Source organism: Stomoxys calcitrans, chromosome 1 (genome assembly GCF_963082655.1).
Source record: "Stomoxys calcitrans chromosome 1, idStoCalc2.1, whole genome shotgun sequence".
Taxonomy (NCBI): Eukaryota; Metazoa; Arthropoda; class Insecta; order Diptera; family Muscidae; genus Stomoxys; species Stomoxys calcitrans.
The window spans coordinates 241,888,971-241,914,757 of NC_081552.1; the positions used below are offsets into that span (position 1 = coordinate 241,888,971).

At 37.7% G+C, this 25,787-nt stretch overlaps 1 protein-coding gene across 1 annotated transcript in view; it reads left to right on the top strand.

Moving 5' to 3' along the window:
* The window catches only part of LOC131997702 (G-protein coupled receptor Mth2-like), a 33,406-nt gene that overhangs the window by 6,888 nt on the left and 731 nt on the right, over positions 1 to 25,787 (top strand). Inside the window, exons 3-6 of the mRNA XM_059369032.1 lie at positions 12,082 to 12,533; positions 18,576 to 18,735; positions 21,655 to 21,843; positions 25,523 to 25,777. Coding sequence (XP_059225015.1) covers positions 12,082 to 12,533; positions 18,576 to 18,735; positions 21,655 to 21,843; positions 25,523 to 25,777 — 1,056 coding nt within the window. The remainder of the gene's footprint in view (positions 1 to 12,081; positions 12,534 to 18,575; positions 18,736 to 21,654; positions 21,844 to 25,522; positions 25,778 to 25,787) is intronic.

Sequence of the window (25,787 nt, forward strand, 5' to 3'; positions counted from 1 at the left end):
TTTGTGAATATTTTTATTTTTATGTTGAAATCTGGTGCTACTAACTATCATGTTTTTTGCCGCGGCGAAATCTATCAGCCTCAACCCATTACTGGACGTTATCTAGTGGAGGCTAAACTTTCGGACTGTTGGGCCAAAAATGTCTTCCTTCCCCAATTTCGCACTAAAAGCTCCCAGAACGTTTTTTCTATTCATTTGTTTCTCATAGTAGTTCTCATAGTTTTCCGGGACGGGTTACTGGCCCAGCGCCCTAACCGCATAAGTTTTGTGGGATTGCACAGTTATCCCTCGTTGTGGCGATCCGCTCGCTCCAAGATCCGACGCTCGACCCCAGCCGCCTCTAACCTGGGAACAGACGCTGATGTTGGCCATTAGTTATTTGAAGGTGCCAATAACTCGCCTTGCCATCTCGACTATCATTGGCGCTCAGTACTTAATTAAGAGCCAGTGCCACCTGACTCCTCATTGAGACTCTCCTCTCGAAAATCACTGACTGCCTGCGGCAGCATTTGCAGCTACTCCGCATAAAAACGGAGCTTTCCACCATCCGCAACCTGTAGACGCGCCCGGTAGCTTTCATCCAAGCTTCCCGTGGAAACGATGGACATCACACAAGTCGGAGCTCAAAGTTCCAGCCTGTGTGGTGCTCATAGTTACCCCGTGTCGGCCGGGATTTTATGGACTATTGGGGTCAATTTCTTCTGTGGATACTTTTCAGCTAAATGTGTTGCAGTTGCATATTCTCTATATTTTGTAGAGTTAATGCTTTTCATGCAGTTTAAGACAAAAAATAAAATAGAACCTAATCTTTTTTTGTCAATTCCAGTAATTCTAGTTACTGCCTCATCATTTTCAAAAAATCTCCTAGAAGTGTTCCATTGTTCGAGTTTCACTGTCCGTACTTGAAACATTCAACTTTTGGTCCAAGTTATTAAAAAAAATCCTTATCCTTAGTTGATGTGTTCTCATCATTTAGCAGGAACTCCATGCACCGCATCCTCGCATGCAAAGGTGACATTCCATATTCGTAGTTCTCCTTGTTTGTAGAATAGTTCAAATTACCGAGGTTCTTCTGACTCTTTTTACAAATGGGACATGACATGTTGAGGTTGTTCCTGCCAGTTCGTTTACGACTTTTTCCTCAACCATGCTCAAATGGAAGTCGTAGGTACATTCAATATGTTTCCCATCTCCAATGTTCAACACTTAATCATTATTTTATGTTGTTCAATATCCTTCACCGTTGCACTTTTGAGTTTTCCCGATTCCTTTGCACATTGAAACATTATTGGTCGGCAATAATGCACTGATGAAGGACGGGTATTTTTCCAGTGAAGAGAAACGTCAGATACAAGCCACAGAGGAACAACAAATGCCATAAACATATTTGCGTCCGATATTGTTTCATCCGAAGAGATCCTTTGCTTAAAAATGCTTTGTTCTGATGAGCCATCGCAACCCCATTTACTGATCAATGTTAGTTTTTTGGAAAGACCCGCCACCTCGTTTTTTGAGGAAGACTCTCCAGCAGTCGTTTGGAAGTATGGTCCATAAGAAGCTGCAGGCTGTTTTTCGCAGAGACTTCCGTCAATTCCGTATACAGTGATCGTGAATCCAATTTGGCTTGCGTAATATGCCTATATGTGGGTAAAATGTCAACCCCGTGTTGGATTAACGTTGTCTTTTTGTAACCTGCGATCTAACTTTTTATTTGTCCTTTGTATATTTGATAGACAGCGCTTCCGATAATTGCGACATAGTCAATTTATTGGTGGCATTGGTAAGTCACCTCTTTCTTGTGTAAACTGAACAATCTTTCATACTCGTTTTGGTCTTCCCTTTTGCTTTTCCGGTTGATGTAGTGGGTATCTCTTCTATCAATGTATCCAAGATGGTGCCCTCCTTAAGCCAGTCCTGTTAGTTTGCGCTGAATCTTTCACTCATTCGATTTGGCAAACATTTTTTGCGTGGATGACTTTCTAAACAGGTCGAATAATTTTGAATTATTAAAATCCATGTTTTCAGTACTTGTAGCGCCAACTTTCACTTCAAAACTAATCCATGGATTATGTTTATATGGCACTATATAGTATTCCGTTACAGGTTCCTTTTTGTATTGGTCTGTAAATGAAGTACTTTCTAACAAGTACGTAACTGTTAGTTAGTTTTTTGTCCATCTTAAGTCTATTGGGATCAAATTTCGATATCGTAACTTCATTCGATAAGTTGTAACGGAAGTAAAATATTAACTAGGTATACCTACTGATCATATACGTGTTTTTCGAAATCCCATTTTATGAATGAAGTTTAAATTCTTCGATTAATGTGACTATGACCTGATTAGGTGTATGTCCACAGTGGAATGGACCTATGACCTGATTATGAAGTAATTATTGCATATATGGGCATTTACTTGAAATTTTCAAAGCAGTACAGAATAACAAGTTCGGCCGGGCCGAATCTTATATACCCTCCACCTTGGATCGCATTTGTCGAGTTCTTTTCCCGGCATCTCTTCTTAGGCAAAAAAGGATATGAGAAAAGATTTGATCTGCTATTAGAGCGATATCAATATATGGTCCGGTTTGGACCACAAATAAATTATATGTTGGAGACCTGTGTAAAATGTCAGCCAATTCGAATAAGAATTGCGCCCTTTGGGGGCTCAAAAAGCAAAATAGACAGACGGACGGACAGACGGACGGACATAAAACGTCGCGACGATCAAGAATATATATACTTTGTGGGGTCTCAGACGAATATTTCGAGTAGTTACAAACAGAATGACGAAATTAGTATACCCCCCATCTTATGGTGGAGGGTATAAAAACCATTAAGGAAAGGCAAAAGTCGTGCGGTGCCGACTTTATAATGCCCTACACTTACAATATAGGTACAAATTGTGAGCTATATTTAATTCTGAACCAATTTTGAAGGACAATCCGCATCAAGAAACATGCCTGTACCAAATTTGAAGACGATCGGATGAAAACTGCGAACTGTAGTTTGTACACAAATTAACATGGACAGACAAACGGACATATCTAAATCGAATCAGAAAATGATTCTAAGTCGATCGGTATAATTATCAATGTGTCTATCTCTCTTCCTTCTGGGTGTTTCAAACAAATGCACTAAGTTATAATACTCTATACCACAATTTTGGTGTATTGGTGAATTTCATAGAAATCTGTCCAGATTAAGCTATAGCTGCCACATATGTATATCGAACGATCTTCACATCTATGGCCACTGCAAGCGCATTTATTGGACAACCTTGTCAACCTTTTGTATACTGCTTTTGCTTGTTAGCCGATTCTCTCGAAATTTGGCAAGAGGGATTTTCTTATGACTTTTAATATAACTGGTGAATTTCATAGAAATCGGTTCATATTTAGATTTAGCTATGATATTAGATCGCCCGAATTTCACTTCTAGAGCAACTGGAAGCGCATTTATTGGCTAATTTTGCCAAAATTGTGCACAATGCTTTTCTCGATTCCGATCTCGACACAATATCTAAGAAGTTTGGTCAAAATCTATTCAGATTTAGACGTAGCTTCCATAGATATGTTTGTCAGATTTTGGGTAGCTTACAATAAGGTTGTCATGTGTCAACCATTTTTATTACAGTTTGAATATATATGTAACATCTCGAAATGTTCGTCTACGACCCCATAAAGAATATATAGTCTTGATCGTCAAGTCGTTCTAAATCGATCTAGCCATGTCCGTCCGTCCGTCTGTCGAAATCACGAAAAAGGTCGAACGTGTAAAGTTAGCCGCTTGAAAATTTGCACAGATACTTAATGTCGATGTAGATCGTTGGGGATTGCCGATAAGTGATCTCCCGATTTGATTTCTTAATTGTGGTCTGATTTGGCTGAAATTTTGGCACGTTGTGTTCCGTTATGACTTCCAAAAAACGTGCCATGTACGGTCCAAATCAGTTTATTACCTAATATAGTTCCCATATAAACCGATCTCCCGTTTTGATTTCATGAGCCCCTGGAATTTTTGTCCGATATAGCTGAAATTTTGCACATAAAGTTTTCTTGTGACTTTCAACAACTGTATAACAACAACCATATAAACCGATCCCCCGATTTGGCTTCTTGAGTTCCTACAAGGCACAATTTTTGTTCGATTTGGCTGAAAATTTGCACATAGTGTTTTGTTATGACTTCCAATAACTGTGCCAAGTGCGGTCCGAATCGATCTACAGGGTGGCTGATGAAAGCCGCTACCAAAAAAAAATGTAATAACTTTTTTTCTATTTAATAATAATAATTTAATAATTAATTTAATTAATTAATTAATTAATTTAATTAATAATAATTTAATAATTAATTTAATAATTTAATTTAACATGAATAAAAGAAAAATGTATTCCATACACCGAAAAAAAAATGTAGCAATATTCATCATTGTAGCAATATTCATCAGCCACCCTGTATAACCTGGTATAGCTCCCATATAAACCGATCTCCCGATTTGATTTCTTGAGCAGCTGATGCCGCAATTTTTGTCCGATTTGGTTGAAATTTTCCACATGGTGGTATTTGATGACTTCTAACAACGAATCGTAGTTGACACAATTGTTGGAAGTCATAACAGAACACTTCATGCAAAATTTCATCCAAATCGGACAACAATTGCGGCTTCCAGGGGCTCAAGAAGTCAAATCAGGAGATTGGTTTATATGGGAGCTAATTTCAGTTGAAAATTTATTCCAATTTTTCTGTGGTTTTTTCTACTCTCAAGTACCTCTTATTTAAAACCCATACTGCAATGGTCAGTAAAATTTGGACCCCCAGAGACTTGGTCCCAAAAATTAAAGTCAATTTCGTGCTCTACTTCCAAAGACCTTTCATTTAAGATCCATATTGCCAAGGTCGGCAAATATGTCCGATTTGAGGGTTTTTTTTTGGAGGTGGGCTGACCCACGGAACACTTACACACAATTGGATATCAGATTTGTTTCTACTCTTAAATACCTTTAACTTGATTTCTATATTGCAGTGATTGGTCTAAAAATCCGTTTGGCGGGTTTTGGGGTTGGGCGGCCCTCCTAGGAACCCCACCCCAGATACCAAATTTTTGTTGCTGTAAGTGATCTGGTGTTTTTGAAAATTAGGGTAAGGAGGAAGGTCCCCCCTTCACATATCAAAAAATTAAGTATCCGATTTTCACCACGGGTCCATAATGCACCATCTGTGAAAATATCAAAAAAATCGGTTCTGCCGTTTTTGAGCCTATATGGAACACGCAAACAAAGAAATCGACAGACACACAAACAAACAAAAATCATTTTTATATCCTCCACCATAGGACGGAGGTATACTTATTTAGTCATCCTGTTTGTAACACCTCGAAATATGTGTCTGAGGCCCCATAAAGATCGTTATGTCACTTTAAGTGGATCTAGCCATGTCCGTCCGTCTGTCGAAAACACGCTACCTTTCGAAGCAGTAAATCTAGTTGCTTGAAATTTTGCACAAATACTTCTTATTAGTGTAGGTCGATTGGGATTGTAAATGGCCTATAAACCGATCTCGAGTCTTGACTACTTGAGCCACTAGAGTGCACAATTGTTGTCCGATTTGGTTGAAATTTTGCATGATGTGTTTTATTATGATTTGCAACAACTGCGCTGAGTATGGCAGAAATTAGTCCATAACCTGATATAGCTGCCATATAAACCGATCTCGGGTCTTGACTTCTTGAGCCTCCAGAGGGCGTAATAATTATCCGATTTGGCTGAAATTTTTCATGAGGTGTTTCATTATGACTTTCAATAACTGTTTCAATATGTTTCAAATCGGTCCATAACCTGATATAGCTGCCAAATGAACCGATCTCGGGTCTTGACTTCTTGAGCCTCCAGAGGGCGTAATAATTATTCGATTTGGCCGAAATTTAGTATAACGGCTTCTCCCATGACCTTCAAAATACGTCTCAAAGATGGTCCGAATCGGTCCATAGCCTGATATAGCTCCCATATAAACCGATCTCTCTAAATAACTTCTAGAGATTCTAAATGGCGCAATTCTTATTCGAATTGGCTGAAATTTTACACAATGACTTCTCCAACATTCAGTTCAGACCGGACCATAACTTGACATAGCTCTAATATTATAGCAATTCTTTTCTTTTATCCTTTGTTTTTCTAAAAAGAGATATCGGGAAAAGAACTAGACAAATGCGATCTATGGTGGAGGGTATATAAGATAAGGCCCGGCCGACCTTAGCACGGTTTTACTTTTATAGATTTGTGCCACTAATTACAAATGAGTAAAACCTATCAAAAATTCACCAGAATTAGATTAAAATTTGCTTACCTATTTGGAATAAGTGTTTTCCTTGTATTTATGGGCACCATTTTTTGAGTATACAAACGTATATTCCAAGAAGTAAACAAGATTTCCTTCTAACACTATTTGTCGAAACGCGGAGTACGTGGACAAAATGTTTCTATTGTGATCGTGTCTGAGAACAAACAGACCAAACATAAAATCACCCTAACTCCATACTATGGCAAAAATTTATCAAAAATGAAGCAACCGCAATGGGGTTGTAGATTGGAGAATTAGATTGTTAAGAAAAAACATTTGAAGAAACCAACAAATATCATGCAAAATACACAAAAATATTTGTCAAATTTAAACACAAAATTAATAAGAAAGGTCACAATCTTTCACCATTCCCATATAAAACTTCCTATTGGATAACACAATGAGCTGTATATGGGGCAAGTAATCCGCGTGTTGATAAGAAACAAGTAAAAGGGTGTTGAATTCGGGCGGGCCGAATCTTGGGTGGATTCTATTACAAATGTATACAAATAATACAGAAGGCCACCGTAGCGCAGAGGTTAGCATGTCCGACGTTGAACGCCTGGGTTCGAATCCAGGCGAGACCACTAGAAAAAATGTTTCTGTAAGGATCACTGCAAGCGCATTATTGGCCAATATTGCCAAAATTGTACACAACACTTTCACACACAGGCACAATTTTTGTTCGATTTGGCTGAAAATTTGCACATAGTGTTTTGTTATGACTTCCAATAACTGTGCCAAGTGCGGTCCGAATCGGTCTATAACCTGGTATAGCTCCCATATAAACCGATCTCCCGATTTGATTTCTTGAGCAGCTGATGCCGCAATTTTTGTCCGATTTGGTTGAAATTTTCCACATGGTGGTATTTGATGACTTCTAACAACGAATCGTAGTTGACACAATTGTTGGAAGTCATAACAGAACACTTCATGCAAAATTTCATCCAAATCGGACAACAATTGCGGCTTCCAGGGGCTCAAGAAGTCAAATCAGGAGATTGGTTTATATGGGAGCTAATTTCAGATGAAAATTTATTCCAATTTTTCTGTGGTTTTTTCTACTCTCAAGTACCTCTTATTTAAATCCCATACTGCAATGGTCAGTAAAATTTGGACCCCCAGAGACTTGGTCCCAAAAACTAAAGTCAATTTCGTGCTCTACTCCCAAAGACCTTTCATTTAAGATCCATATTGCCAAGGTCGGCAAATATGTCCGATTTGAGGGTTTTTTTTTGGAGGTGGGCTGACCCACGGAACACTTACACACAATTGAATATCAGATTTGTTTCTACTCTTAAATACCTTTAACTTGATTTCTATATTGCAGTGATTGGTCTAAAAATCCGTTTGGCGGGTTTTGGGGTTGGGCGGCCCTCCTAGGAACCCCACCCCAGATACCAAATTTTTGTTGCTGTAAGTGATCTGGTGTTTTTGAAAATTAGGGTAAGGAGGAAGGTCCCCCTTCCCATATCAAAAAATTAAGTATCCGATTTTCACCACGGGTCCATAATGCACCATCTGTGAAAATATCAAAAAAATCGGTTCTGCCGTTTTTGAGCCTATATGGAACACGCAAACAAAGAAATCGACAGACACACAAACAAACAAAAATCATTTTTATATCCTCCACCATAGGACGGAGGTATACTTATTTAGTCATCCTGTTTGTAACACCTCGAAATATGTGTCTGAGGCCCCATAAAGATCGTTATGTCACTTTAAGTGGATCTAGCCATGTCCGTCCGTCTGTCGAAAACACGCTACCTTTCGAAGCAGTAAATCTAGTTGCTTGAAATTTTGCACAAATACTTCTTATTAGTGTAGGTCGATTGGGATTGTAAATGGCCTATAAACCGATCTCGAGTCTTGACTACTTGAGCCACTAGAGTGCACAATTGTTGTCCGATTTGGTTGAAATTTTGCATGATGTGTTTTATTATGATTTGCAACAACTGCGCTGAGTATGGCAGAAATTAGTCCATAACCTGATATAGCTGCCATATAAACCGATCTCGGGTCTTGACTTCTTGAGCCTCCAGAGGGCGTAATAATTATCCGATTTGGCTGAAATTTTTCATGAGGTTTCAATATGTTTCAAATCGGTCCATAACCTGATATAGCTGCCAAATGAACCGATCTCGGGTCTTGACTTCTTGAGCCTCCAGAGGGCGTAATAATTATTCGATTTGGCCGAAATTTAGTATAACGGCTTCTCCCATGACCTTCAAAATACGTCTCAAAGATGGTCCGAATCGGTCCATAGCCTGATATAGCTCCCATATAAACCGATCTCTCTAAATAACTTCTAGAGATTCTAAATGGCGCAATTCTTATTCGAATTGGCTGAAATTTTACACAATGACTTCTCCAACATTCAGTTCAGACCGGACCATAACTTGACATAGCTCTAATATTATAGCAATTATTTTCTTTTATCCTTTGTTTTTCTAAAAAGAGATATCGGGAAAAGAACTAGACAAATGCGATCTATGGTGGAGGGTATATAAGATAAGGCCCGGCCGACCTTAGCACGGTTTTACTTTTATAGATTTGTGCCACTAATTACAAATGAGTAAAACCTATCAAAAATTCACCAGAATTAGATTAAAATTTGCTTACCTATTTGGAATAAGTGTTTTCCTTGTATTTATGGGCACCATTTTTTGAGTATACAAACGTATATTCCAAGAAGTAAACAAGATTTCCTTCTAACACTATTTGTCGAAACGCGGAGTACGTGGACAAAATGTTTCTATTGTGATCGTGTCTGAGAACAAACAGACCAAACATAAAATCACCCTAACTCCATACTATGGCAAAAATTTATCAAAAATGAAGCAACCGCAATGGGGTTGTAGATTGGAGAATTAGATTGTTAAGAAAAAACATTTGAAGAAACCAACAAATATCATGCAAAATACACAAAAATATTTGTCAAATTTAAACACAAAATTAATAAGAAAGGTCACAATCTTTCACCATTCCCATATAAAACTTCCTATTGGATAACACAATGAGCTGTATATGGGGCAAGTAATCCGCGTGTTGATAAGAAACAAGTAAAAGGGTGTTGAATTCGGGCGGGCCGAATCTTGGGTGGATTCTATTACAAATGTATACAAATAATACAGAAGGCCACCGTAGCGCAGAGGTTAGCATGTCCGACGTTGAACGCCTGGGTTCGAATCCAGGCGAGACCACTAGAAAAAATGTTTCTGTAAGGATCACTGCAAGCGCATTATTGGCCAATATTGCCAAAATTGTACACAACACTTTCCTCGATACCTAACCCCAATATCTAAGAAGTTTAGACCAAATCGGTTCAGATTTAGATGTAGCTCCCATATATATGTTCGTCAGATTTTGGCTTATTTGTAATAATTTTTTCATTTGTCCACCGTATTTATTATAGTTTGACCATATTTTTTCGAAATTTGATTGTTTATTAACCCATCCGAAGACATCGCCCAAGGTCCATCAAAATTGGTTCAGAATAAGATAGAGCTCCCACTTTGTACCTGTAGCATAGGTGTAGGGTATTATAAAGTCGACACCGCCCGAATTTTGCCTTTCCTTACTGGGTTTATTATGCCTATCTGTACCAAACAACATTTTGCTACAATTTCTTCTATAGACAAATTTTAATATATATTTTCGAAGACAGCTTTTAGCCTATACGGCTGACCCTCGATTCCGTTCTTCGATTTTGATGACATTTTATATATTCACCATTTAGCGAACATAGCTGCTTTTAACGATTTTGCTGTGTAATGAAGTAGAATTATTGCCATAAAAATATTTTTATACCCACCACCATAGGATACCCCTATTTTTGATCTAGTCATTTCTTTAGTAACCCCTTGAAATATTCGTCTAGGACCCCATAAATCACGCATATATCCTTGATCGTCTCGACGTTCAGAGTCGAAAAGCCATGTCCATCCGTCTGTCGAAATCGCGGTCGAACGCGAATTTTACACAGATACATAATATTAATGTAAGTCGTTGGGGATAGCAAATGGGTCATATTGTCAAATTTAGTTATAGCTTCTATATAAACCGATTTCCTGTTTTAACTTCTTGCACCCCTGGAAGCCACAATTTTTTTGTCGGATTTGGCTGAAATTTTGCACGTAGTGTTCTGTTATGACTTCCAAAAACTGTGACAAGTACGGTCCAAATCGGTCTATAACCGGATATAGCTCCCATATAAACCGACCTCCCGATTTGACTTCTTGAGCCCTTGGAAGACATTTTTATACCCACCACCGTAGGATAGGGGGTACAATTATTTAGTCATTCCGTTTGCAACACATCGCAATATCAATTTCCGATCCTACAAAGTATATATATTTCGAATCGTCCTAAAATTCTAAGACGATTTAACGATGTCCATATGTCTGTCCGTTTAATATGGCTGTCATATAAGCCGATTTTGGATCTTGACTTCTTGAGCCTCTAGAGGGTGCAATTCTCGTCCGATTTGACTGAAATTTTGAACGTAGTGGTTTGGTATTACTTCCGACAATTATGCTAAGTATGATTCAAATTGGTTCATAATCTGGTATAGCTGTCATACCAACCGATCTTGGATCTTGACTTCTTCTGCCAAATTTTGTACAACGGCTTCTCTCATGACCTTCAACGTACGTGTCTGATATATGGTTTGAATCGATCAATAGCTTGAAACAGCTCCAATATAAACCTACCTCCCGATTTTGCTTCTTGAGCCCTTAAAAGGCGCAATTTTTATCCGAACGAACTGAAACACCATGACTTCTACAATGTTCAGCATTCATTTATGGTCCGAATCGGACTATAACCTGATATAGCTACAATGGCATAACAGTTCTTATTCAATATTCTTTGTTTGCCTAAAAAAAGATACCGCGCATAGAACTCGACAAATGCCATCCGTGGTGGAGGGTATATAAGATTCGGCCCGGCCGAACTTACCACGCTCTTACTTGTTACTACTTATTTTCGTTTGAAATATACATAGGCGATGTAAAATTAACGATATTATTATTAGGAGTTTCGAAAATTTCGAATGTTGCTATAGTTTATCGATAGTTAGCCAGCTCTACATCATGGTCAACACGCTCAAATATTCACCATTTCTCTCTAGTACGGGGTACACAAGAGTCAAAGTAAACGAATAATCGTTTGCGGCATTCGCATCACTTTTGCCATTAAAGAGTTTTTGGTTTTACTATGAAAGAAAGGTCCTTTTACTGTACGCGAAGGTGCTAAAGGATTAACAACAAACAAGGTTAGTTACATCCATTAATGCAACGTTTATGGCTAGTGTTTGATATATTGTAGCACAACGTTACACAGTTACAATCAAAGAAAAACTTCGTAATAAAAGTATTTTGTTTGTCGTAAAACTGTCCCAAACGATTTTATTCTTTTTTTGGGGGTCATGAACTACGTTCATATGTGCTTCGATGTCAATTCTTAAAATTATATTTGTAATACAAATTTATGAAGAAATTTTTTAAATTATCAAAACTCGTTGCTAAGTTAGCTAAGCTTCCTTTATGTTGTTCCTACTGGATTGTTCTCTCCATGCCGTCAATCTCAATAGCTAATATTTCGGATTAGCATTTCAAAAAAAATTCAAAAGTTTGTGGTTTTAACTGTTGCTCTTAATCAGTAGTCTTAATGTGTTTGTACGGGATGGAACGCGTATTTTTGATTCTTCCTTTCTGTTTCGCAATATTTCTGAGCCTGTTTTTAGTTCTGGCATGGGACGATACAAAACTAAAACGTGATGAGAAATGCCCCTTTAAAGACACCGTAAATCTGACAGGCTACGAGCCTTTGGAAAATGGTTCATATGTCTATTACGATCAGCTTATACCGAGAACAAAACTATCAACCTATAATTACAATCAAGGATTTCGAAATCAAGAGTGGGAAGTCGATTCACATGTGCGCGGCTGTGTTTGTGGAGATACTCGATATTGTGTTAAATTCTGCTGTGAACGCGGCGAGTTTCTAAACACTTTGTCTCATCAATGTGAGAGAATAGCAGAGGATTTGACAATGTCTTTCAATATAAATATAACAACGGAGAATTTGACAGAGAAAGAAGTGGATATCTACGAATCATTCATACCCCAAGTGGGCAAGCCGTGTGAAGAGCCTAAAACTTTAGAATCGAATGATCATGAATGGATTTTAACGGAGGTATGGTAAAAGCTTATAAGTTTAGTACAGCTGGGCGAAAAATGATATATTCGCTACCACCAACGTACAAATGTGTTATCTAAGTTTCGTCAAAATCGGATGAAAATAGACCCTTTAATGGGCTTAAGATGGCCAAGTGCTCCCACTTGTTTTAATGCTAGCTTTATTTAATGGGTAAGGAATATGATTAAAATGTTAGCAAAATCGGGTAGAAGGTTAGGTAGGGTTGGACAGAGGGTGCGGATATTAATCCGACCCTTTCACTATGGACATATATCTAAGCCAGTAATCGGCTATTTGTGCGCCATTTATAGAACAAAAATCGTATGTCAGGAATTCCGTCTCATTGGCAGTTATATAAAAATAGGATTCAATTTAAACATGAATGCCCAGGGAATGATCTAAATTTCAGTGAAATCGGTTAACAAATGAATCTTGTAAGGGGTCAAGGGTTCATGGCTGAGGGTTCGCCACCGAAATTTACAAATTGTGAGATATTGAAAGAAAACAAGTAAAAGCGTGCTAAGTTCGGCCGGGCCGAATCTTGGAAACCCACCACCATGGATTCTGCTAAAAATGTATACAAAATAAATTTAGTTGAAGGGAATAATTTTATTCTGTCAAACCACCAACACACCGGTTTACATGGGAGCTATTTCAGGTTATAGACTGATTTGGACCACATTTGGCCCAGTTGTGGGAAGTCGTAACAGAACACCGCATACAAAATTTCAGCCAAATCAGACAAAAATTGCGGCTTGCTCAAAAAGTCAAATCGGGAGATTGGTTTATATGGGATCTATATCAGATTATAGACCAATTTGGACTCAACAGTTATTGGAAGTCATTACAGAACACTATCTGCAGCAAGATTGGTCAATAAATGAGCTTGCAGTGTTTCTAGGAGTGAAAATCGAGCGATATGTATTTATATATTGGGCTGCCCAAAAAGTAATTGCGGATTTTTCATATAGTCGGCGTTGACAAATTTTTTCACAGCTTGTGACTCTGTAATTGCATTCTTTCATCTGTCAGTTATCAGCTGTTACTTTTAGCTTGCTTTAGAAAAAAGTGTAAAAAAAGTATATTTGATTAAAGTTCATTCTAAGTTTTATTAAAAATGCATTTACTTTCTTTTAAAAAATCCGCAATTACTTTTTGGGCAACCCAATATATATATATATATATATATATATATATATATATATATATATATATATATATATATATATATATATATATATATATATATATATATATATAGAAAGTGATTCTGAGTCGATCAGTATATATATCAATGGGCCTATCTCTCTTCCTTCTGGGTGTTACAAACAAATGCACTAAGTTATAATACCCTGTACCTCAGTAGTGGCGAAATCGGGTAATAAACGCTGCCTTAATGGGCCGAAGGAGTAAAATCGGAAGATCGGTATATAATCTGATATAGATCAGCTAAATCCAACTATAGACCGATCTGAACAATATAGGGAACGGATGTCACAAAGCCTTACATAGGTCACTATGCCTCATTTCAGTGAAATCTGATAATAAATGCGCCTATTATGATCTCAAGACCATAGCTAGGGAAATCGGTCTAAATAGCAGCTATGCCGAAATATAGGCGGATGATAGTTATATTGAGTACGGTTGTTGAAGGATTTAACACAGATTTAATAGTGCAAAAAGCAGGTCATAAATGCTCCTTTATGGACCCAACAGCTTAAATCGGGGATCGGTGTATATGGCAGCTTTATCCACATAAAGATCGATCGTAACAATACTCTGTGCGATGCCTAACGCATTGCGCTAAATTTTAGAGAAATCGGATAATAAATGCGCCTTTTATGGGGTCACGAACTTAAATCGAAAGATCGGACTATCTGGCTATATCCAAATCTGGACTGATCAGAGCCAATGACTCACCGTCCTATGTTGCGGTGAAATAACATAAACAAGTAAAAAGGCATTAAGTTCGGCCGGGCCGAACTTTGGATACGCACCACCTCGTGCATATATGTAAACCCCCTTTCGTCACAATCCGGTGAAAATTAGATAACTTATGCACCCAAATTCGGCAAGGACATTGAGTGGTCTAATAAATATAAGTCACTGTCAGACCCTTAACCGCCATATCGGACTATATGACAGTAATATCTAAATACAGCCCGATCTGAACAATATTTAAGTCGGATGTTGGGAGGCGTAAAACCACTCACTTTTTCACATTTCAGCGGAATCGGGTAAAAAATAAAGATTTTATGGGCATCAGAACCCTTATCGGCGGTCTGTATGCAAGCTATATCTCAACCATATTTGGGGCAGATGTCGGGAGAGCTAAAATTACCCACTGTTTAAAATTTCAGCGAAATCGGGTAATAAATACAGCTTTTATGGGCTTCAGACCCTTAATTGGGTTATCGGTCTATATGGCAGCTATATCTAAATGTAGTTCGATGTGAACCATATTTGGGTCCTACGTTGGGAGGCGTCAAATTACTCACTCTTAAAATTTTCGCGAAATCAATCAAGAGATAAAGCTTTTATAGGCTTCTGGAGATCGGTCTATATGGCAGCTATATCTAAATGTAGTCCGATTTGATCCATATTAAGGTCAGATGTTCGGAGGTTAAAATAACCCACTGTTTCAAATTTCATGGGCGTCAGACCCTTTATAGGCAGATCGGCCAAAATGACAGTTATATCTAAATATAGTCCGATCTGAACCATATTTGGGTCCTATATTGGGAGGCTCAAAGCTACACACTGTTTAAAATTTCAGCGAAATCGGGTAATAAATAAAGCTATTATGAGCTGCAGACCCTTTATCGGCAGCTAACTTATATATAAAAATCAATTTGTGTTTCTTTGTAGGTTTGTTTGTAGGTATGTTTGTTTGTTTGTATGTTTGTTTGTTTGTATGTTTGTGTGTTCCTTATAGACTCAGAAACGGCTGAACCGATTTTCTTGAAGTTTTCACATAATGATCCCGTGGTGAAAATAGGGTACTAAATTTTTTGATATCTGAAGGGGGGCGGACCCTCCCCCTTAGCGAGATCTCGGAGATGGGTGGTGCGATTTAAGCGAAATTTTGTGTGCTCTCATATAGTAACCTAAAAATAAAAATTTGGTATCCAAATTTCGGATGGGGTCGCCCCACCCCAAAACCTACCAAACATATATTAAGACCAATCACGACAATATGAGACTCAAATGAAAGGTATTTAGGATAAGAAGACGTATCTGATATCCACTTGTCGAACCAATTGCTAGGGGGACCACCCCAAGCCCCAAAACACCCATAAATCGGACATATTTACCGACCATGGCAAAATGGGACCCAAATGAAAGGTATTTGCGAGTAGAATACAAATCTGATATCCAAATGTGGGACCACGTTTCTGGGGGTCCTCCCCTTTCCCAAAATACCCCACAAGCAGTAATTTTTTAGTGAAAATCGCTTAGGACCATGTATTTAGGGAATCACGCCTTCCCCAAAACACCCAGCAAAGGGTAAACAATTTTCGACCATGCCAATATGTGGTATTTAAGATTAGAAAACGAATTTGATAACCTATTTTGGGCCATGTGTTTGGGGGACGCCTCATCGTGTAAACTCCCCTAAACCAATGGCAATATGGGGTTTAAATAAATGGTTTTTAAAAGAAGAGCACGATACTGATATTTTTTCAGGGCCAAGTGCCTGGGAGACCACTTCACCCCCGAAAACGCCCCTAAATCAGATATCATGAGAGTAGCGGGCTGAAATAAAGTATTTAAGGAAAGGAGTACACCTTAGATCCAAACTTAAATTCGTAGACCAATAAAGATCATATGGGATTCGGACAAAGGCACTTATATTGTTAAATTGTTAGTCAAGCGATATATTGGGTAGCCCAAAAAGTAATTGCGGATTTTTTAAAAGAAAGTAAATGCATTTTTAATAAAACTTATAATGAACTTTAATCAAATATACTTTTTTTACACTTTTTTTCTAAAGCAAGCTAAAAGTAACAGCTGATAACTGACAGAAGAAAGAATGCAATTACAGAGTCACAAGCTGTGAAAAAATTTGTCAACGCCGCCTATATGAAAAATCCGCAATTACTTTTTGGGCAACCCAATACTATTTTCGTAGCTTGGTATTTCACTAAAAGCTCTTTAATTATTGAAAATAATTATTCCAAGGAAACTTTTGTTCCATATAAAGTAAAAGAAGGCGCAGCGGAACGGGCCCGGGTCAGCTAAGGTAAAATGAAACCACCATGCTAAATTTTGTAAAGATTGGGCGAAAATTGTGGCTTCTACAGCCTTAGAAGGTCATATCGGATAAAGGATATGTAAGGGAGCTAAATTTTAATCTGAACCGATTTCTATGAAATTTTGTCATATGTGTGCAAAATTTCATAAAAATCAGACGTCAAGTGAAGCACCTCATGCCAAATTTTGTAAAGATCGGACCAAAAGCAGCCCTAGAAGTCTAAATCGGATGAAAGATATATATGGGAGCTATATCTAAATCTGAATGGATTTTTATAAAATTTTGCACACATATGAGGACATTAAATAAAACACCCATGCTAAATTTTGTAATGATCGGACCTAAATTGCGGCAAAATATATATGGCAACTATATCTAAATCTAATTCGATTTTAATTAAATTTTGCACATATATTGAGACTTCACAAAAACTACTCCACGCCAAATTTGGTGAAGATCGGACCAAAATTCTGGCTTCTACAGCCCTAATAGTTCTAATCGGATGAAAGATATATATGGGAGCTATATCTAAATCTGAACCGATTTTGATGAAATTTTCCAGATATGTTAAGATCAGTAACAAAACAGTCCGTGCCACATTTTGTGCAGGTCGGTTGAAAATTGTAGCTACTACGGCCATTTAAGTGCAAATCGGGCGATACATATATATGGGAGCTTTATCTAAATCTGGACCGATTTTTATGAAATTTTGCACACATATGGAGACGTCAAATAAAACACCCCATGCCAAATTTTTTAAAAATCGATAAAAAATTGTGGCTTCTATAGCCTTAAACGGCCATATCGGATGAAAGATATATATGGGAGCTATATCTAAATCTGGACCGATTTTCATGAAATTTTCCACACACATTAGGACATCAAATAAAACACCACGCGCAAAAAATTTTAAAGATAGGGCAAAAACTGTGGCTTATACAGCCTTAAAAGTCCATATCGGAAGAAAGATATATATGGAAGCTATATCTAAATCTGAACCGATTTTGTGAAATTTTGCCCACATATAAAGACCTTAAATAAAGTACCTAATGCCAAATTTTGTAAAGATCGCACACAAATTGTGGCTTCTACAGTCTTAAAAAGACATATCGGATGAAAGATATATATGGGAGCTATATCTAAATCTGATCCGATTTTTCAAATCAATAGCGTTTGTCCTTGGGCCAAGAAAGTGACAAGTACAACATTTCGTGACAATCGGACAACAAATACGAACTTTGATTACAAGAATACATGGACTCACAGACGGACATGGCTAAATCGAATCAGAAAGTGATTCTAAGTCGATCGGTGTACTTATCATGGGTCTAGCTCTTCTCCTTCTTAGCGTTGCAAACAAATGCACAAATCTTTAATACCCTGTACCATAGTGGTGCTGTAGGGTGTAAACACGTCAAAGCAGCCACACAATGGACTTAAATACTGATGGTATGACCGGTAATTTGTATTAATAGAGGTGAATTTAACCCCAAATCCTGCAGCAAATTAGTATTCGTGTATTTAAATTATTTGTCATGGCCGCTGAAAGTCAAAACAGAACTTCACATAAATGACTGAATTTCAGTTTCACTATCCAAGAGCACAATGAATCAATTTGGAAGATACGTTCATGTGGCAGCTGTATATAAACATAAGGCCCACATTGCCACAAGTCACATTCCCATCCCATCCAGTTTTTATAGTAACCATGGAAGAACTTAATGTTATTATATACACCTTAATTAGGTTAATTTTCTTAATCAACAATATGTAATTTCCCGCAGGTTGGGGTATTGTATATTCTACCAGAAGGTGTCCTATTACCAACTGTCAGTTATTGCATATCGCCATTTTTGTATGAAGACGTCAATAAGTTTAAACTGACAACTTTAAGTTGCCCTATACAACATGGACTAGACTTGCCACTTCTTTTTAATACATATGGTAAGTAGATGATGGCAATATTTTTTTTTTAACCCACTTAAAGTCTGCACAAGCCTTATTAAATGAAAAGTGATTTTTTATGTAACACCAAGACTTTGAGCAAACATTGTCTGCTGATACTGAATTAAAACTTGTACACTTTTGAATAAATCCATTCATAATAATTTTTGTGCTTTATAATGCATTAATAAAATATTTTCCAATACTAATCTGGTCATTCCGTATGTAACACCTCGAAATATTCGTCTAGGACCCCTTAAAGCATATATATTCTCGATGTTCTAAGTCGATATACCCATGTCCGTCCGTAGGTCCGACCGTCCGTCTGTCGAAATCATGATAGCGGTCCAACGCGTAAAGCAGGTCGCTTGAAATTCAGCACAAATACATAACATTGACGTAGGTCGTCGGGAATTGCAAATGGACCATATCGTTTCAGATTTGTTTAAAGCTCCCATATAAAGCGATCTCCCGATTTGACTTCCTGCGCCACTGGAAGCAGTGGCGCAGGCGATTTGGCTGAAATTTTGCACATAGTGTACCGTTATGGTTTCCAAAAACTTTGTCAAGCACGGTCCAAATCAGTCTATAACCTGATGTAGCCATCCCATATAAACCGATCTCCCGATTCGACTTCATGAGCCCTTACAAGCCGCAATTTTTGTCCTACTTGGCCGGAAAGTTGCATGTAGTGTTGCGTTATGACTTTCAACAACTGTGCCAAGTACGGTCCGAATCGGTCTACAACCTGATATAGGTCCCACATAAACCAATCTGGGTTCCCAAGATTCGTCCCGGCCGAACTTAGCATGCTTTTACTTGTTTCTTCTAACATCCCCTTCATAAGTAAGCAGCAGTCATATTCAGCAAACAACAGACTTTTCAGCAGTAAGCCTGCTACTCTGAAATTGCAGTACTACGGCTGTAATAGCAGAACTAGTGCTATAAAAGAGCAATCTTAACTTAGTACTCAGCAGACAGTGTTTGCCATTTTCAGCGAACTTGTTCCTATGAGTGTACAGGAATGCAAGCAAAAGGTAGAAAGGTAGATTTGACCCGGCCAGTCTTGGTAAACCACCATCATGGATTCTGCTAAAAATGTATACAAAATAAACTTAGCTGAAGGGCATAATTTTATTCTATATACCAAACTTCTGTCAAACCAGCAAAAATTAAAGCATGTAGGGACCGACAAAGATAACTGAGAGACCGGTTATAATAACCCGAGTTATAAGCTGTCATTGAGATAGGACGTGTTCTTTTAAAGCTCGCATTAAAAATGCACTTTTTCATAGTTTCATGAATAAAAATAAAAACACGATTTTGAATCGATCTGGTGAGACATTTCTTGCGTTGAATATATTGAAAAGTGCATTAGAGGACATAACAAATCGAAACCAAAAGTGGATATAAAGTATTTGCAAAGTTGTAAACGAAGACTGCAAACAAAACAATAATACTAATAAAAGAGTGTCTGGTGAAACTGCTGTAATTCTCTCACAAATAAATAGAGAGTTTCCTTGTTGTAATTTTAATGAGTAGAGCTTGTCAGTAAACACTTATTGTGACCCAAAACAATTGCGACTAAATTAACCATCTATCCCTAAAACTATACTTCACTTTTTAACATTAATTGAAATAAAAGTGTATCCCAATAGGATTATTTGTCCACTATTTATCTCAACATAATCTGTGCGAAATCGAAATGTCCAATAAAAAAACCAAGAACCTATGGTATCTTGCTGGTTATGTTATACGACTCATCACGCAAAGTGCGTCGAACTTTCTGCAAGAACTGCCGATAACATAAGAGAAGACAAAGGACTTCGTTGGTGTTGTGCAAAGTGTAAAGTATTCAATGTTGAGTTTTATGCATTTTTTAAGAGTACTCGCAGTGAATTCGAAACAATTAATAATGAACTCGTCGCCTTAATGAAAAAATGTTCAAGATACAAACAGTTTTTGAAAATGCATCATGTCTGGAGAATTTTGTGCAATCACCCATTGATTCAATGCGTAAAAGAAAAAAACCATTGAATCCTAATATAAACGCAGTTCGCATCCGATATTGAAATTCCAATGGATCAGCAACCATCAACCAGTTTAGTCCATTGAATCCTAATATAAACGCAGTTCGCATCTAATATTGAAATTCCAATGGATCAGCAACCATAAACCAGTTTAGTCGCCGATTACACTAGAATTAATACTCTGCCGTCTTCTGGCCTATTGATTCCATCGAACACAGCTGCTTCATCAAGTGCTCCTAGTGCCTCTGCCTTACTGTCAGGCACAATGACATTTTACACATTTTAAATCAGCTACGACTCCTAAACCACTAAAAGTTGCCCCGAATAAGAAAGCGATTTTTGCAGCCAAGTCCATCTAGCCATGTCCCGATAGTGGTCGAATGCGTAAAGCTAGCCGATTGAAATTTTGCACATATACTTAGTATTGATGTAGCTCATTGGCAATTGAAAATGGGCCATATCGATTCAGACATAGTTATAGGTTTCATATAAACAGAATTGGATCTCCCGATTTGACTTCTTGAACCCTTACATGCCCCAATTGTTCAGCCAGTCGATTTGGCTGAAATTTTCCAAGCGGTGTTGTGTTACGACTTTCAACAACTGTGCCAAATACGGTCCAAACCAGTTCATAACCTGACATAGCTCCCATATAAACCGGTCTCTCGATCATCCTTGTTCGGTTCCTAGATATTTTAATTTTTGCTGGTTTGTCAGAAGTTTGGCATGTAGAATAAAATTATGCCCTTCAACTAAATTGATTTTGAAAAAATTGTTAGCAGAATCCATGGTGGTGGTTTCCCAAGATTCGGCCCGACCGAACATAGCAAGCTTTTACTTGTTTTTAATTTTTTTTTTTATCGTCTTATTTTATCTTTTTTCTATTTAGGCATGGCAATGTCTGTTTTGTTCCTGGTACCCACTGTTCTTACATATTGTTTAGTTGCGGAACTGAGACGAACTTTGCCTGCTAAATTTTTAATTTGCTACTTAATATCTTTGGCCGGAAGCTATTCAATATTGAGCTTCGTCAATCTTTCCGATATGGTATTTGACGATACCCATTGTACAATTATTGGTAAGTATTCGGTGAATTACCTATAACCAGATTTTGCAGAAATTTGAGACAGATAGTTGTGTTTGGCCCTTCGGATCGGTTCAGATTTGAATATAGCTGCCATATAGACCCATCTTTCGATTCAGCGTTTTGGACCCATAAAAGGCGAATTTATTGTCCGGTGTCGCCGAAATTTGGGACAGTGAGTTGTGTTGGGCCCTTCAACATTCTTCTTCAATTTGGTTCAGATCGGTCCAGATTTGGATATAGCTGCAACATAGACCGATCCTCCGATTTATGGTTTTGGCTCCATAAAAGGCGCATTTATTGTCCGAGTTCACCGAAATTTTGAACAGTGAGTTGTGTAAGGCTCTTCGACATTTTTCTGCAACTTTGCACAAATCGATCCAGATTTGGATATAGCTACCATATAGACCCATATATCGATTTAAAGTCTTCGCCCCATAAAAGACGCATTTAATGTCCGATTTCACTGAAATTTGACACAGTGACTTATGTTAGGCTTTTCGAAATCCGTGTCGCATATGGTTCAGATCGGTTTATTTTTATTTTTAGATATATTGGGTTGCCCAAAAAGTAATTGCGGATTTTTCATATAGTCGGCGTTGACAAATTTTTTCACAGCTTGTGACTCTGTAATTGCATTCTTTCTTCTGTCAGTTATCAGCTGTGACTTTTAGCTTGCTTTAGACAAAAGTGTAAAAAAAGTATGTTTGATTAAAGTTCATTCTAAGTTTTATTAAAAATGCATTTACTTTCTTTTAAAAAATCCGCAATTACTTTTTGGGCAACCCAATATTTGGTCCAAATCGGATTATATTTCTATATAGCTGCCATTGGGCATAAGGAATGCATTTTCACCGGATTTTGACGAAAGGTGGTTTACGAATAAACCCGAGGAAAAAATAAAGCGTTTATGGGCTTTAGACCCTTTATCTGGAGATGGGTCTATATGGCAGCTATACCGATATATAGTCCGATTTGATCCATATTTAGGTCCGATATCAAGAGGCTTAAGCTTACCCTCTGTTTCAAATTTCAGAGAAATTGGGTAATTAATAAAGCTTGTAGGGGCTTCAGACCCCTTATCCGCAGATCGGTCTATATAGCAGCTATATCCAAATCTGGACCGATCTATGTCATATTGCAGAAGTATGTCAAGGGACTTAACGTAACTCTCTGTCCCAAATATCGGCAATATCGTACAATAAATGCGCTTTTTAGGGCCCCAAAACCTAAAACCGAGAGATCAGTATATATGGCAGCTATATCTAACTCTGAACCTATCTGTGCCATTTTGCAGAAGTATGTCAAGGGGCTTAACTTAACTCACTGTCCCAAATTTCTCCACAATCGGATGATAAATGTGGCTTTTATGGGCCTAAGACCCTAAATCGGAGGATCGGCCTATATGGCTGGTATTTATATCCAAATCTATTCCGATCAGGGCCAAATTGAAGAACGGTGTCGAAGGGCCTAAGACAACTCACTGTCCCAAATTTCTCCACAATCGGATGATAAATGTGGCTTTTATGGGCCTAACACCCTAAATCGGAGGATCGGCCTATATGGCTGCTATACCCAAATCTGGACCGATCTGGGCCAAATTGATTTAGGCCCAGATCGGTCCAGATCCCATTTCGCTGAAATTTGGGACAGTGCATTGTGTTAAGCCCTTCGACATCTCTGCTTTAATTTCGCCTAGATCGGTTCAGATTTGGATATATATCCACATATTTCGCCAGATCGGTCCAAATTTGGATATAGCTGCCATATAGTCAAAACTCGCCTTTTTTATGGGGCCATGACTTTAAATCGAGAGATTTGTCTATATGGCAGCTATATTCAAATCTGGACCGATCTCTGGGACAAATTGAACAAGTAAAAGCGTGTTAAGTTCGGCCATATCGAATCTGTGCAACCCACCACCATGACTTTTGCTAAAAATGTACACAAACTAAGTTAAGATGAAGGGCATAATTTTATTCTACATTCCAAACTTCTGTCAAACCAGCAAAAATTTAGAGCTTCTAGGTACCGAACAAGGATAATCGAGAGAACGGATTATGAGGGAGTTATGTCAGGTTATAGACTAATTTGGACCGTACCCGGCATTATAACTTATAACTTAGTGCATTTGTTTGAAACATCCAAAAGGAAGAGAGATCGACCCATTGATAAGTATACGGAGCGATTCAGAATTACATTCTGATTCGATTTAGCTATGCCCGTCTGTCTGTCCGTCTGTCCATGTTAATTTGTGTACAAACTACAGGTCGTAATTTTCATCCAATCGACTTCAAATTTATTATGGACATGTTTTTCGGCCTAGAGACGAAGCCTATTGAAATTGGAAAAAATCGGTTCAGATTTGGACCGATCTCTGGGACAAATTGAACAAGTAAAAGCGTGTTAAGTTCGGCCATATCGAATCTGTGCAACCCACCACCATGACTTTTGCTAAAAATGTACACAAACTAAGTTAAGATGAAGGGCATAATTTTATTCTACATTCCAAACTTCTGTCAAACCAGCAAAAATTTAGAGCTTCTAGGAACCGAACAAGGATAATCGAGAGAACGGATTATGAGGGAGTTATGTCAGGTTATAGACTAATTTGGACCGTACCCGGCATTATAACTTATAACTTAGTGCATTTGTTTGAAACATCCAAAAGGAAGAGAGATCGACCCATTGATAAGTATACGGAGCGATTCAGAATTACATTCTGATTCGATTTAGCTATGCCCGTCTGTCTGTCCGTCTGTCCATGTTAATTTGTGTACAAACTACAGGTCGTAATTTTCATCCAATCGACTTCAAATTTATTATGGACATGTTTTTCGGCCTAGAGACGAAGCCTATTGAAATTGGAAAAAATCGGTTCAGATTTGGATATAGTTTCCATATATATATTCGTCCGATTTGCAGTAATAATGCAATAAAATGGTCATTCGTTAACCGATTTTTTTGATATTGCGCAGAAAAAAAATTTCTTGTGACTCTCAATATTACTGCTAAATTTCACAGAAATCGGTTTAGATGTTGATATAGCTCCCATATATATGCTCGTCCGATTTCCAGCAATGCAACAATTAAAAGGACTTTTGTTGACCGATTCTCTTGAAATTTGGTAGCAATGATTTCCTCTTGACTCTCAATATTATTCTCGAAATTTGGCAGGAAGGATTTTCTTATGACTCTCGATATCACTAATGAATTTCATAAAAATCGGTTTAGATTTGGATATAACTCCCATATATATGTTCGTCCGATTTACAGTAATATAGAAATAAAATGGTCATTTGTTATCCGATTCTCTCGAAATTTGACAGGAAGGATTTTTTTATGACTATCGATATTACTGCTGAATTTCATAGAAATCGGTTTCGCTCATATGTATATATCGCCCGATTTTCACTCTAGACCCACTGCAAGCGCATTTATTGACCTATCTTCCCAAAAATTGTACAACGCTTTTCTCGACGACTTCTGCAATGTCCATGAAGTTTGGTCGAAATCGGCTCAAATTTAGATATAGCTCCCATGTATATGTTTGTCAGATCTTGGATAATTTGTGGTCATTTTATTATTACATTTTGAACACATTAACTTTGCTTGAAATTTGATACAGGAATTTTAATAATCTATTTGGTGTTTTTTTTTTTTAACTTTCTAGGTTTTACTTGTTATTTTTCCTTTATGGCGGCCTTTTTGTGGTTAAATGTTCTATGCATTGATATGTGGCTTAATTTCAAAGATTTCAAGGCTCCCGAGGGACCATCTCAAAATCTATCCCGTTTCCTTTGGAATTCGCTATATGCTTGGGGCACCGCTTTGCTTATGACTATGACAGCATTTTGGTCTCAATGGTCGGATGTGATTCCAGAAGAATTCAAACCTGGCATTGGTCGTGAATATTGTTGGCTTAATAGTAAGACCTC